This window comes from Phragmites australis, chromosome 17, assembly GCF_958298935.1.
Source record: "Phragmites australis chromosome 17, lpPhrAust1.1, whole genome shotgun sequence".
In the NCBI taxonomy this organism is placed as follows: domain Eukaryota; kingdom Viridiplantae; phylum Streptophyta; class Magnoliopsida; order Poales; family Poaceae; genus Phragmites; species Phragmites australis.
Genome location: NC_084937.1, coordinates 23,974,006 through 23,987,961, shown reverse-complemented (window position 1 = coordinate 23,987,961; position 13,956 = coordinate 23,974,006). Strand labels below are relative to the sequence as shown.

The 13,956-nt window shown below is 43.8% G+C and overlaps 1 protein-coding gene across 2 annotated transcripts; it reads right to left on the bottom strand.

Moving 5' to 3' along the window:
* Window positions 1–3,912: 3,912 nt before the first annotated feature.
* Window positions 3,913–8,459, bottom strand: LOC133897976 (uncharacterized). Of its 2 annotated transcripts, none has more exons than XM_062338817.1 (10): window positions 7,995–8,459; window positions 7,207–7,329; window positions 7,007–7,123; window positions 6,451–6,912; window positions 5,988–6,355; window positions 5,781–5,880; window positions 4,876–4,935; window positions 4,693–4,776; window positions 4,484–4,600; window positions 3,913–4,401 (listed from the first exon to the last, which is right to left on the bottom strand). In XM_062338817.1, the coding sequence occupies exons 1-10, from the start codon at window positions 8,082–8,084 to the stop codon at window positions 4,096–4,098; spliced, it is 1,827 nt and encodes a 608-aa protein (XP_062194801.1). In that variant the 5' UTR covers window positions 8,085–8,459; the 3' UTR covers window positions 3,913–4,095. The 2 variants fall into 2 exon arrangements, with proteins under 2 accessions (XP_062194801.1, XP_062194802.1); XM_062338818.1 differs by lacking the exon at window positions 7,995–8,459 and adding an exon at window positions 7,399–7,524.
* Between the last annotated feature and the right edge of the window lie 5,497 nt (window positions 8,460–13,956).

The following is a 13,956-nucleotide window of genomic DNA, read 5'->3' as shown; positions in this document are numbered from 1 at the left end:
CAACCTTCTTTTGAGCTTTTAATGTGGTATAGGAGACTAGGGCACATAAACCTTGATTTTCTTACTCGTTTGAGTGCCTTAGGCTTGGTCCAAGAATTGTCCAACCTCAAGTTTGAGAAGAATCTTATTTATGCTCCTTGTCGGTATGGAAAGATGCTCACTGCCACCCATCCACCAGTCAATCTGGTGATGACTGAATGATAGGGAGAACTTCTCCATATGGACACTATTGGTTCTTCTCGGGTGTGTTCGGCGGGTGGAAAGCGGTATGTTCTTGCCATTATTGATGATTTCTCGCGCTACTCTTGGGTTTTCTTTCTTGTGAGCAAGGATGAAATATTCTCAAGCAAAATATGAAACGAATGATGAAGACAGCGTGTTGACAAAGTCAAGCGAAGGGGATGCCGATGCAAGTGACAAGGTGACTCGAGGGATTTGGAGCGGGAGAGACTTACCGGTGGTCAAAATCGTAAGACGGAGGACGCACGTTATCATCAGAGCGCTTACTTTAGGTGGAAGCATGTGACGACTAGTCATGCTTTGAGAAGCATGCTAGGGATTTACGGTTTGTCTTCAAAATCTTAGGAGAACTAGAGGAGTATGTGGCACCATCGTAAAGCTTGCATCAATGCAAAGCCAAGTCGTGAAGGTGCCGAGTCCGTCCAATCAATGAAGAAGAAAATAAACTAAAATGCCCTTGTTGGTAGGTCGGAGTGTACTACAAGAGAGATGTATTTTGGGAAAAAGCTAGGAAACTTAGGGATCAAGTTTACTAGGACTATAAATAGAGGGATAGGGGTATGGGAGAGGATGAAAAAACTATTTGAGATACTTGTGCCACTCATATGAGAGTATTGTACTAGGGTTTTAGAGGAGAGTAGTATGAGTGCTTAGTCTATGTAATAGGTGAGAGTTTTGAAAGAAAAATCTTTATAATATATCTAAAATAGGGCTGACCTTTTTAAGTAATGAAGTTTATTTTGTTACATATGCTTGAATTCCCCTCCTTCTGGATTCCCTCTCTTGGTTCTCTTGCCTTGTGTGTAAGTTTTTTCTCTCCGGTGTTGATTTTCGTTTTTCTTTTTAGTTGAAATTTTAACATCTTGAAAGATTGTTCTTCTTAATACTAAAGACATAAAATTCACATACACATGTATATGTGATAGGGTCTTAAATTATCTTGCCTTTAGACTATCATCTTAGATATCTTCTTCACCCGATGTTCATCTTTTGATACTTGAGGGATCATTTTTCAAGATTCAACCTTTATGTGGGGTTAAGTCATGGATTGGTTTAGTGTGAAAGCTAATGTTCGATTCCAACCATGAGACCCACTTTTTTGTTGATCTTCAAGTTTGATTTTTGATCTTTCTCCGGAGTCTCCAGACTTTTTGTGTAGGTGTAGTTTTTCTGCATCGTATTTGTGTTGCGTTCTATTATGATTCTCTTGTTGATGTGCGTTAGATGATCGAATAGAAGAAGATCATCCATTTTGCAAAAAACTTATTGAGACGTCTATTCACTCCTATAGTCCTTACTCTCAGTCCTACACTTTATGCGACGCCCGTCTCCGCAACCGCTCCTGCGCTCGGCGCAGCGCCGCAACAGCATGGCCGAAACCATTGGCGCCCTCGTCTCCACCCACGCCCATGGATCCCGTAACCGCTGCCCCGCCCGCGGCTATAAAATACAAATCGAATCCCTCTCCACGCTTCCTTGTACTCCACCGCGCCCAAGCCCCAAAATCTCATCGGATTTTAACCACCCGAGAGCTCCCGTGACTCCGCCGAGCCTCCCTCGCTGTCGCCGAGCCTCTCCGCGCGATCCCCTTCTCCGGTGATCCTCCGTCGTCCCCGAGCCGCTGTCATCATCGATCCTAGGTGGAGCCCAGGTGAGCCTTCCCTCAGCCGTCCGATCTTGCGTAGATGGCCCAGATTAGATCGGGCGAAAACCGTACCCCTTCGTTCCACCATGGACCGGTGGACCATGCCACCTCAGCTGGTCCATGGGACCATAGACCCAGTCAGCACCCACGCAAGCCGCACCATCATCATTTTGTCTGACGTGGTAATCCGAGTCAGCTAGCCATGCCACGTCTGCGGGCCACACGGACGCTTTTGTCCTACATGGCACGACCATGTCAGCCAACCGAACAGATTCAGCAGCCACGTCAGCGTGCTGACGTCATGCTGATGTCATAATTAGGTTTTCTAAATAAAAATTAATATGTTAATTCTTTTAAATAGGTAATTTTACATATAGGCCCCCAAACTTTTCAGTTTTCACAAAAAGACCCTTTCCAGTCCCTGTTATTTCTCTTTTAGCCCTCTAAACTTTTATTTATTCACAAATAGGCCCTTATATTTTTACAAATAAGTCCCTAAAACTTTTTATTTTTCCAAATTAGCCCATGTTCTTTTTCAGAAAAACCCCTGTAGCTTAAAACCCTCATAACTTTTTCATACGAGCTCCGATTTAGACGATTCTTGCACTCCCGCGATCATAGCAGCGAATACTATCCGGTAGTAATCTTTTTATAGTGTCTTGCTACTGTTTGGTGTACTGTTCGTAGATATTTATCACTATTTATTTCGGTGTGCGCGATTGCAATAGGAGACGAGCAATTCATGAACCTCCAGGACCAGACTTTCGAGGAGTTTGAGCAACCCACGATTGAAGGAAAGTGTCCTTGATCACATTAGTCCCATTGTAGGAAAGTGTATCTTTTATTTTTCTAGATGCATACTTGTTAATATGAATCTCATGTTTAGGGTTTACTAGTACTTCCTTTACTGTCCTTGTCGCATATGTTATAGTTTGAGTGTCAATAGTAGAAATAATTAGTTGTGCTGTTAAGTCGGGTGGGGTAAATGTTAATCTGGTTATTGGTCTAAACAACATGAATCAGATTGGGTAATCTTGGTAGCAACTTTGATCATATGGATCTAGGCAGGTTGGCTTGGTTGGTATGGCTGCTGTGTGCGCATTGGGTGATGTGCAAGTACCTGCTATAAATCCTAAGGACTGGTTTGTGAAGCCTGTAACCCGACAGAACAGTGCAACCACAAGGCTTATATGGGTACGACCTGGATAATTAATTAGATGTCCTCTTTATTCTGTATGCACCAGTGGATGGTTGAGTGGCACAAGAGAAGGCCTTTGCAGCGGATGGAATTCCTGTTAGCGGTGAAATCTTAGTTGGTGCATATAGATTTGGAGACGCTTTGTAAAGGCCTTGTAGTGAGATCCCGACTTTACACCTCGGAAATGTGAAGCAAAACAGGAATCACGACTTGTGGGTAAAGTGTGCAAACTCTGCAGAGTATAAAATTGATCGATCAACCGTGCTCACGGTCAAGAGCGGGCTTGAACTTTTTCATGATTAGTGAGAGATCTTGGATGGTTAGTTTTGGGTAGTCGAGTGGTGTTCCGATGAGTTGGTATCTGGATATGGAATATCTGGTGAGTTTGGTAGTCTGATGGAATCCGATGAGCTGTTCTTTTAATGTTGAGGTCATCACACATAGTAAATAGGATTGCTATATCTTTTTGAGTCCTATATTAAATTGGCATAGATGCAGTAAATCTGAGTTAAGCTTTTCTTGGCTTAATCCTTCATGTCATGTTTTCCCACAGTTGTTGAGTGCTCCATGTACTCACGCTTGCCTTCTCTCAACCTCTTGATGCTGCTTAGAAGGTGAGGATTTTGAGGACATCACGGCCGATGGGGCTGAGTACTAGGAGGAAGAAGATGTCGACCTAAAGACCATGTCGTAGGTTGGTGCTCCCCCGGACAACGCTTGTGGTTGGATGGAAGATCCGCTATCACTAGTAGTTATCGTAGTGTTTTCTTTAAGACATACGTGTCTTTTTTAATGAATCTTATCATTGTGTAACGACACTGTTATATTATCAATTATAAAATCACCACGTGTATGAAAACTTAATCCTGACATACATATAGAATACATCTGATTTGTTCTCTGAAAATCGAGTGTGACACTTTACAAAGGCCAAATTGCATCACAACAATCTAGCCTTTATTGCAAACCTGTGTACAAACTACAAAACACCTCCTAGTCGTGACAGCGTGCTTCATGAGGCCAGCAGGTACCTGAACCTGAACTCGTACGGCAGGACCTGGATGCGCCGCGGTTCGGCGCCCGCCCGCCTGCCGTCCTCCACGATCCGCATCGCCTTCTGCCGCAGCTCGGTCGGCAGCTGCAGGCAGACCCAGTCCATGAGGGAGTCCACGTCCTTGGCGAAATCGAGCAGGTACCAATGCAGGAGCTTCGGGACCGCGAGGTTTCCCGGCGTCGACACAGCCACGGCGGCCTGCAGGTAGTCCCTCTTCGCCGCCTCCAGCTCCTCCTCGACGCGGGCCGCCGTGTACACCCTCACCTTCAGCGAAGAAGAAGAAACATCACCAACATCGTTACATGTTACAGTCGAAGGTTGCTGTCGTTCGTAACCATGGACTTACGGCAGGGGAGGACCAGCTCCCGCAGGACAGCGCGAAGGTGACCAGGGGCTCAGGCCACTCCAGCCCGAAAGCTCCTCGCGCCGTCACGTCGTCGCCCTTCGTTCCTTCCGGATTCTCCTGCTCGATCACAAGTCGTACGTTCAGTGCGCGAATGCAGTCCAGTTCACTGCACGCCATGGCGGCATCGTTGACGACGACAAGGTCCTTACCTGCTTCACGCTGTAGGGCAACCTCAGGATGAAATGCTCGATGGACATGGCGCTGTGCGTGCTCCCACCAACGTTTATTGCCGCCTAAAAAAAAGGATCGCAGATTACTCTCGTTAGAGCCAGGATGGTTACAGTTGATTCCTTGTGCATCTGGAAGGGGGAGGTGAAGTGATGCGGTGGTACCTTTGGCATCATGGCCACAAGCATATGGGGGCTAGTTGGTATCCCTTGCTCCAGGAACGCCTGCAGTACATCAAAATTTAATGACGAACAACCTATAGCAGTAATAGTACACCAACGTGGCTATGTTCAGACTTCAAGAACACGCATCCTCAAAACTGTCCAGGCTGTAGTGCTATATGATAATCAAAGTTATGAGCTTAAAAAAACAGCATACAGTGGCTATATCAAATTAGAGCGCAATAAGGCATGTGTAATTAACAATCATCAAAATGAAATTTCCTGATAACGGAAATGTTGGGGAAATGGTACCCATCAACCCCCTAGACTTCGGCTGGTCTCAGCCAACCCGATAGATGGGAAGCAATTCGTAACGCTATCATTTTCGTTGAGAAGAATGGCTAAGGAGCGAGGAGCCTAAAAGCCAAACCTGTAGGAGGTTGAAGATCACGGAAGGAGCCAACCAGCTCAAAAGTTTGGCTAATGTGGAGCGAGGAGCACGAGGGAACAAAGCCTACATGGGAGCCCGCAGGAACGAAGCATGAGGAAGACTCGGAGGTTCGGCTGCCAAAGGCCTAAGGGTAGCGGCGACACGGGGACGAAGATCTAGTGTACCGAAGGTCTCACCGATCGAAGATAGATACAGGGATATAAGTGTAAAATCTTATATTTACATGACGTGTACTAGTACAGTGAAATTCTTGAAACATGAACACTCCTGTAATGTAGACCGGGATGGTTGATGTATAGCCCCTCTAGTATAAGGGACCAATAAATTTTAATTTCATCATACACTCATTTAATGTATTGTGATCCCGTACCATCACAACAGGAAAGATGCCTAAGATATAATGATGTTGCTGAATTAGAGAACCAAAGGGCGACCACAATCATGAGTGACAGCTTACGTTCATCATGCAGGAATTGTAGCTGTTGATCCAGAACGCCAGCTTCTGCTGGTGCGAGAGCCCCGCCAGGTCAACCGACGACAACCTTCGCAGCAAGGCCCTGCAGATTTGCCAGAGCCATTTCGATCAGCATGCATGCTTAAGTGAAACAGCCAAATCTAGCTTTACAATAATGTTATCAGCTGCGATAACAAGAACACTGCTCACTTCAATCTCCGGGAAAGAAGCGTGTCACCGGCCAGCGCGTTCCGATCGAACGAAGCGGCGTCGACCACATGGAACCGCTTGTACGGGCCGATGTCCCTTGCGCCCAGCTCAAGGATGCCGTAGGGGTCTTGCGGGTACGCGTCCTCCAAGCTCTCGCTGGAGCCTGAGACCGAAGGGGACGGTGCCTGCTGCTCCTCGTCTCCTTGGCCACCGGCTGCCGAGCCCATCTGCGAGAAGATGGTCAGCAGGCACCTCAGCAGCTCCTCCGACAGTTTGTTCGGCACGGTCGAGTCGACCTGGGACGCTTTGTCAGGGTTGCTGCCGGCAGCTTCTGCAGGTCTTTTACGGTCAGGCGCTGCACTCGTTGTCTGCATGGAAGATCCAAAGCGCATCAAAACACCAATCAAGTGACAGTGGCAACTCTGAAACACGGTAGAAAAGAAAAGGTGTTTTACTGTTTTACCTGAGCAGGAGTAGCCCTGCGTTTGTCAGGTGCCACTGCGGTTGGCGCCCTGGACTTAGGCGCCTTCTGCTGCAATGGCGTCTGCCGGCAGTTTTTGCCCGACGTGTTGCTGCACGACTGGTTCTCTTTCCCTTCGCCGGAGCGGTCGTCTTGGCTCGGCGAAGAAGGGACGGGCTTTCTTGCTGTTTGCTTCCCACTCCCGACTCCGTTGTTCATTGACGGACGAGCGGGAGGATGGTCTGAACCTTGGCGTGCGGACGGAGAGACCTCTGAGTTCGGCACCGGGCCCGACGGCATGAGCTGCGCCGGCACGGGACCCTCGCCGCCGGGGACGTGTGTGTTCTTGGCGGAGGAGAAGATGATCGCCTCCTGATAGATCCCTTGCCGGAAATTGACCACCTGCTCCTCCAGCCGGACGACCTCCTCTTCCAGCACCGCCACCTCCGCGAGGAGAGCTAGCGTCTTCACAGCACAATGCAGAGGAAATAAAGAGTCGATTCAGAATTGAACAAGCAAATCTTTTAAAACAGAATGCAGATGCAGATGCGGCGCCAACCTGAGACGGTAGATACGGCGGCAGGCGAGGCAGAGCTCCGAGCGGCCGCGTGAACGCCCTCTCTAGAGCTCGGTGGACGTTCTCCTCGTGACGCAGCTTCTTCTTCAGCTTTTCGACCTGGAATTCAGCACCGCATAACGTCAGAACGAGCTACAGGAAGCAATTGAACCCGACGAATCGAGGCATAGAATTCGAGGTACATCTTGTTGCAGCGCAAGCTTCCACTCTCTCCTCGACTGAACTCTGTTCCTGACGCCCCTGGTGGCCGCGTTGGCCGATTCCTTCACCGGCATCGTGGCCTTCCTCGGATCCTTCTCCCTCACCTGAGCGCAAACAACATCATTAAAAGGGGAAAAGAGGCCTCATTTAGCTGCGAAAGAAGGGTTACTAACGGAAGCAAAGCGCAGATTCCTCTGCTCCGAAAGATAAAGATAAAGAAGAAATGGGCCTCAGGAGCACTAAAGAGAGATGCTACTCCAGCGTCCAGCCCAATGCGAGTAGCTCTCCAAAGCAACTGGTGCCAGAGACCTATGAACCCGCGTCAAGATCTTGTCATAAACACCACCAGGTCACCAGCCATTCTTAGCTCGCAAGAACATCAGATGACACTGTACATCGTTGTACTCTTTCCACATTAATTAAGTCGTCGTACAAAAAGTATCGACACGGCAACCAATTGCTGACAAACGGTGCGCAGATGACGACCGATACGATACGAAAGAACCAGGGGATGAGCTCCAAAACCCAGAAGGAAGAGAGAAAAATCTCGAGCATGTAGTTCGAACGACCGACTTGAACAGACGCCAAGGTCGCCAACCACAGCAACAAACCAATAATTGGTTGCGGAAACGGAGAAATTACAGCACATTGTCACCCTCCTGAACGCTAATTCCACGAAAGGCGCGAGCTTTCTGTTACTCCATAGTCCAAATTGGGAAGGCAAAAACAGAGCACGCAAAGAACTGAGAGAGATTGACGAAGCACATACTCTGTCACTCTTCGGGGCGGCCTTCGCGCCGTGCGCCGCCGCCGCCGCCGGCCTCCGAGCTCGGTCATTCATCTCCGGCGCCGAGTGCATATATCAAGACAACACAATGCGCCGCGAAAAGACGAGCAGCCTGTCCACGAAGTGACAAGCGGTCGCCTCGGCACCTCAGGCTCCTATGGTCGGCGATGCGACTCCGACGCCATTAAAGATTCTTCTGCGAGCTCTGAGGTGTGGTTAGGCGGCAGCAGGGGGCGGTCCAGCCACCGCAGCCAGATCAAGGGCGAGCACCACTAGTGGACTCGTTTCGGCGGTGCTTTCGATTGGGGTTGAAGGAGAGAGGCGTGTGTGGGAATCGGGATTGCGGCGGCGGTGGCGGCGGTGATGGCGGTGCCCGGTTCCGTTCGGTCGTGGGAATTGGGTTCGGTTTATATATGCGGCGGAGTCTCTGGTAATTTGGCGTGGAGATTAGAGTTATGCATTGAAATTATTTTGCAAGGCTAATCTAATTATATAAGATTCGAGTTTCACAATTAAGCAATAATGCATTGAAGTTATTGTTCAACGCTAGTCCAATTATATGATTTTTCATATGAGCAGTTTACGTACCCATATACATATATCGTCGGTTAAAGTTGAAGTAGTTTAAGGATCCGTAAGACTACTTACTATCTTTGTTCTTAAATAATGTCGTTCTAAAATACATACAGTTAGATTTTAAATTTTTTAATTACTAATATACATAAAATTATTAAGATTTGTCTCATTAAAATAATAGCAGTAAATTTGTTATGAAAAATACTTTAACATCATCTAAATTTTATCAACTTTTACCAATAGTTATCAAAAATCATGATTAAATATATTTATTGAGGATTGTATCGATGTTTTAAATAATAAGTAAAAGAGAATGGAGATAATACTTAACTCTTAAAAAGAGAAATTCAGTAAACCTAGAACACAGCAGACTTGTATGGTGCAGAGAGTGGCTGTAGCCTGTAGTGCTGTAAGTGTGATGCTGCGCCAATTCTAGGTAAAGTAAGAAAAGTTTCCTACTTTGAGCTATATAATTTACAATGTAAGTATTACTCGCTCCGGTCAAAACACTTAACGTTTTGGACACGAGAAGATTTTAAACATATCCCTTTGGACACTATTTTCTACTACAATATACTCATAAAAATTTATTAGTACTCACCTGACAGTCGACGGAGACTTGTTGGTAAACGTCCCGTGCGGCCGTGCCGGAGGAGCGCAGTGAGGCGGCATAGCACGGCTGCTAAACGTCACTGACATGTTGACCAACGCACGCATTGGGCCCAACGCGCAGGGAAACTTTTTTACTTTTTGAGAGGAAGGGAAGCTATTTTTCTACCGACTGGGTTCACATGGGGCCTGCAACCCTGTGGGCCAGGGCGAGCGTAGATGGGCCGGGGCCGCAGAGAAAATGATTCTGGAGAGTGGAGCTTTTTTTATTTTTATATTTTCTAACTTAAAAAATTAAATAAATAGACTCCGGATGAAATTTTTTTAAAAAATAGACACCTACCGCCCTCTAAAAGGGCTGAAAATAATTTTAGAAATTAGTCCATCATATAAAAAGAATATTAGTGAATTTTTTTCCAGATTTTTAGAATTTATTTGATGCCCTAATAATTTCTAGAAGTTATAAAAGTACCTTTTTAGAGAATTTTAGTTTAAATTCTACACTTTCTTTTTAGGTGAATTTAATTAAAATAGGTTGTACATGGATTATGAAATATGTACAAAAGTTTTAGAATTTTTGGAGCACTAGAAGACCACTGTTTTGAACAAAGGAGATGGAAAATAAAATTGAGCTGTTGAATACTGTTCACAATGGGAACAGTGAGCTAACCGCCCTAACATGTGGCTGCAAAGGCTAACCACCCTATGAGATAGTGCATCCTTAACGCTCTTTGAAAGGGTTGTAGCACTTTGAGAGAGCGGTAGCCGTCTATTTTTGTAAAAAAAATTATTCGGATCTATTTATTTAATTTTTTAAGTTAGATAATGTAAAAATAAAAAAAATTCCAGGAGTGTTTTCTAGCTTCGACGGACGGATGGATGAGACCGAGCAAAAATCTAAAAATAGATAATATATAGAATCGTATTTATTAAAATAGATAATATGTTGATATATTTATAAATCTAGTATATATATTCAACATCTTATTCATCAAAAACAATTGTATTTAGTACCTTAAATATCGAATACGGTGTATAGTATCAAGTACCATATTTGGTACCTCACTTGCCAAATACAGTCTCACCTGCTGTGCACCGCTGGCGATGGAAGAAAGAAGCTAGAAGAAGCTTGTATGTGCATGTTTAAACTTTTTATTTAACTCTTGATCTTATTTAGAGTACAAAAATAGGCTAAATTTTTTAAATATTTCTTATGAAAAAACTAGAGCTCACTAGCAAGCCGTTTTAATTGATTTGATCAAAAAGATTGAGCCAATATTTAATTAAAATTCTTCAAATAACCCTACTTTTATAAATTATATCAATTTTAATGCCTCAAATAAATCCCCAAAATCTAGAAAAATTGACTAATATTCTTCTAATGTGATGTACTAATTTATAAAAATGTTTTCAACCCTATGTTATTTGGTGAAAAAAATGAGTTCCTTTATATTGCTCTATTTATATGCATTTTTATCATTTCATGTGATATTCTCATTTTAATTCAATTTTAATAAAAAAATTAAACATTCATATTGATGTATAGAAAAAAAATCATAAATTCACTAATATTCTTATCATGACATGTTGACAACTACTACTAAGATGATAAAGTCAGACACCTAAAGCATATAACTTAAGAATTGCGAATATATATATTTACATTCATCTTTTCAAACCAGTTAATAATGTGATAAGTTTTAATATTTATAAATTAAATATAGCAAATGATATATCCAAAATTTAAACAATCATATAAGATGTATGCAGATATGTATGTCATCTCTCAAAGCAGGAAGAGAGAACCAAAGAAGAAATGAAGCACAGAGAACAACAAGAAGATGCAAAGAAGAAATGAAGCACAGAGAACAACAAGAAGATGCTTAATATTAATCTAAGAGGTTGCTCGCCATTTTCAACTTGGTGCCGGCAACAGATTAAATGGAGCGTGTTTCAATTAATCTAAGAACCAAGGTTTTGTGCATGTTTATTTTTTTATTCAAATTGAAATAAAAATAGAATATCATATGAAATGATAAAATGCATATAAATAGAGCATTACAAAGGAACTCACTTTTTCACAAAATAATCTAGGATTGAAAACATTTTTACAAATTAGTAAATCACTTTAGAAGAATATTAGTGACTTTTTTAGATTTTTGGGAATTTATTTGAGGCATTAAAAATGATAGAATTTATAAAAGTAGGGTTATTTGGAGAATTTTAATTAAATATGAGCTCATGATTTTTTGATCAAACCAATTAAAACGGTTTGCTAGTGAGCTCTAATTTGCTCATAAAAACATTTATAATTTTTAGACTACTTTTGTACTCTGAATAAAATCGAGAGTTAAATAAAAAATTTAAATGTGCACATACAAGCTTCTTCTAGCTTCTTTCTTCGATCGCCAGCATGGCACACAACACGTGAGGCTGTATTCGGCAGGTAAGGTGTCAAATACGTTACTGTGCATCATATTTGACAACTCAGGTGCCGAAACAACCGTTTTCAGCATCACATGTGCCAAATACGGTGCATAGTGTTGTATTCGGCATTGAGGTGCCGAAAGCACATTTTTAGTGAATAAGATACCGAATACATATGCTAAATTTATAAATACATCAACATATTATCTATTTTAGTAAATATGGTTTCATATATTATCTATTTTTACAATTTTTCCATGATAACAGCTATTGAGCTATAACTTCCCTCACCTTCTACTCTGGTTTATTTGGTAGAATTCTAGCTCCGAAATTCATATGATTTGAAGTTAGAGGATAAAATAAAATAATTTAAATATCTAGTTTTAGTTTAAAATAAGAACCAGATGTATCCATTAAAAATCATCAATCTACATATTGCTCTAGCTCTACAACTTATAGAGCTAAAAATAATCAACTCTAAGAGTTTATAAAGCTAGAGTTCTATCAAAAATATCCAGATTGATCCGGCTGCTATGTGCGGTGCAAAACTGAAAATTACTTCCCGTTTGGAGTATACTTCAGGAGGGCGATACACAAAACGGTAAATGTAAGTAGCGTGGCGACAATGGCATGACCAATTCATTGGCTCATTGCACAGCGAAGAGTGAACAGTACTACCACCCGTTTGGCCGGACGCACGTCTCGCCCGGCCCTGAGATCGAGACTAACGCCAATGTGCGCAGCCGACAATGGCACTATTCTAACCTTGCTTCTCGTACTATCTGCAGGATTTTAACTGACGCCAATGTACTGGATGATCAGACTTGTGTCCATCCTTGCGACGTAGTGGTAAAACTTGTGTGGAGTTGCTCCAGAAAAAAGAAAACTTGTGTCAAAGGTTAGTGCACGCTGGCAAATGAGTAGGAATCAAACGGCTAATTGGCGCGGGCTTCCAAAGCGGTGGCAGCGACAGAGCGAGGTCGATCATGAGGGATTGGGGCGAGGGCACGCGCTCATGCCGATCGCGGAGCGTGCAAGCAATCCGGCCTCGCTTTATGCAGGTCACAGCTCGGTTACGCAGAGAACATGGAAATTTGGCTGCGGGCCACGCTGAAATGGATTTTGGAGTGGTCAAAATTCAGAAATTTTTACCACGTATAATGTCTGAAACATAAGTTTTTGTGATCATAATCAGGGATTTTAATTTTATTTTACATTTTTTTTCACGGGTGAAAAGACTGAAATTTGTGAAATTTTATCGAAATTTCAGTTATTTTTTGTCATTTGCTCGATGGGTCTCACATATCAGTGAAAGAAAATCTCAAAATTAAATATTTTGTTTCCCTCTGAAATTTCTAAGATTCATAAAATTCACTAAAATTTTGATGAAATTTTAATCCTAACTGCAGTAGCATCAAAGAGCATGCTTGGCTTGAATTAACGATGAAGCTTCTGCGTACACAGTATGAGGTTTCTTCCGTTGTGTACATGTTGCTGCCGGCCGTTGCAGATGCAGCTGCTACTCGGTAACAAAACAGCAGGTGAATGGCGCGTGTCTGCGTTGAGGTCAAGCAGAAGCTGCGAATGCTTGAATAATCACGCCCGACTGTCGCGTCACACCACCGTGGCATTGGCACAGCCAATACTAGTAAATCATGTCGTCAGCTTTTCAGAAAAAAAAAGGTTGCAGCCTTTTCCTCCCTGGCCAAGCGTGCACGGTATGTCAGTAGCCCCACGAATTGCTGGTGCAGCACTGGCCCGGTGCATGACACCCGGCCGGCCCCCGGCGACCTTTCCATAGCACCGATGATGTCTCACGCCCAACAAGCCGGCTGGATCAGATCTTTCGTTTTCATGTACGATCGCACACTGAAGATTACTGTGGATCGATGCGACTCCTGTTTTGGAAAGAGCAGAACTGTTGACGAAAGGGGGATGGCATTGCTCATGCAAATACGTACATGCCGATTAGCACGGAGCACACAAGTCATATATCTCGCAGCTACATCAATCCGGCATGTAAAACTGAAGTAAAACACGAGGAGCTAGCTACATTGCTAGTTGATTTACCGTGGCAGTGAAAATATGCATTGGCGCATACGTACGTATAAAAAAGAAGCTCACGGACGTACGGAAAAATGGTCACTGCCCTACACGGTACGTAGCCGAAACGAAGAGAAGAAGCAGATCCAACCAAGATTGTTCGTGCGCCGTACGTACGCGGTCCATGGAAGCAGCATGCCTGGCTAGGGAGCTGATCGAGCATCACGAGAAGCCAGCGCATAATTATGCATGCCGCGCGCCATGGCCCGATGGAAAGCTTCCAAATGGC

What these genes read in the sequence shown, in the direction of transcription:
- LOC133897976 (XM_062338817.1), bottom strand. Translation starts at nt 8,084, where the DNA reads ATGCACTCGGCGCCGGAGATGAATGACCGAGCTCGGAGGCCGGCGGCG. An exon ending in CGCCGTATCTACCGTCTCAG is followed by an intron (nt 6,913 to 7,006) that starts GTTGGCGCCGCA and finishes TGTGCTGTGAAG; the next exon opens with ACGCTAGCTCTCCTCGCGGA. An exon ending in CTTCTTTCCCGGAGATTGAA is followed by an intron (nt 5,881 to 5,987) that starts GTGAGCAGTGTT and finishes GCAAATCTGCAG; the next exon opens with GGCCTTGCTGCGAAGGTTGT.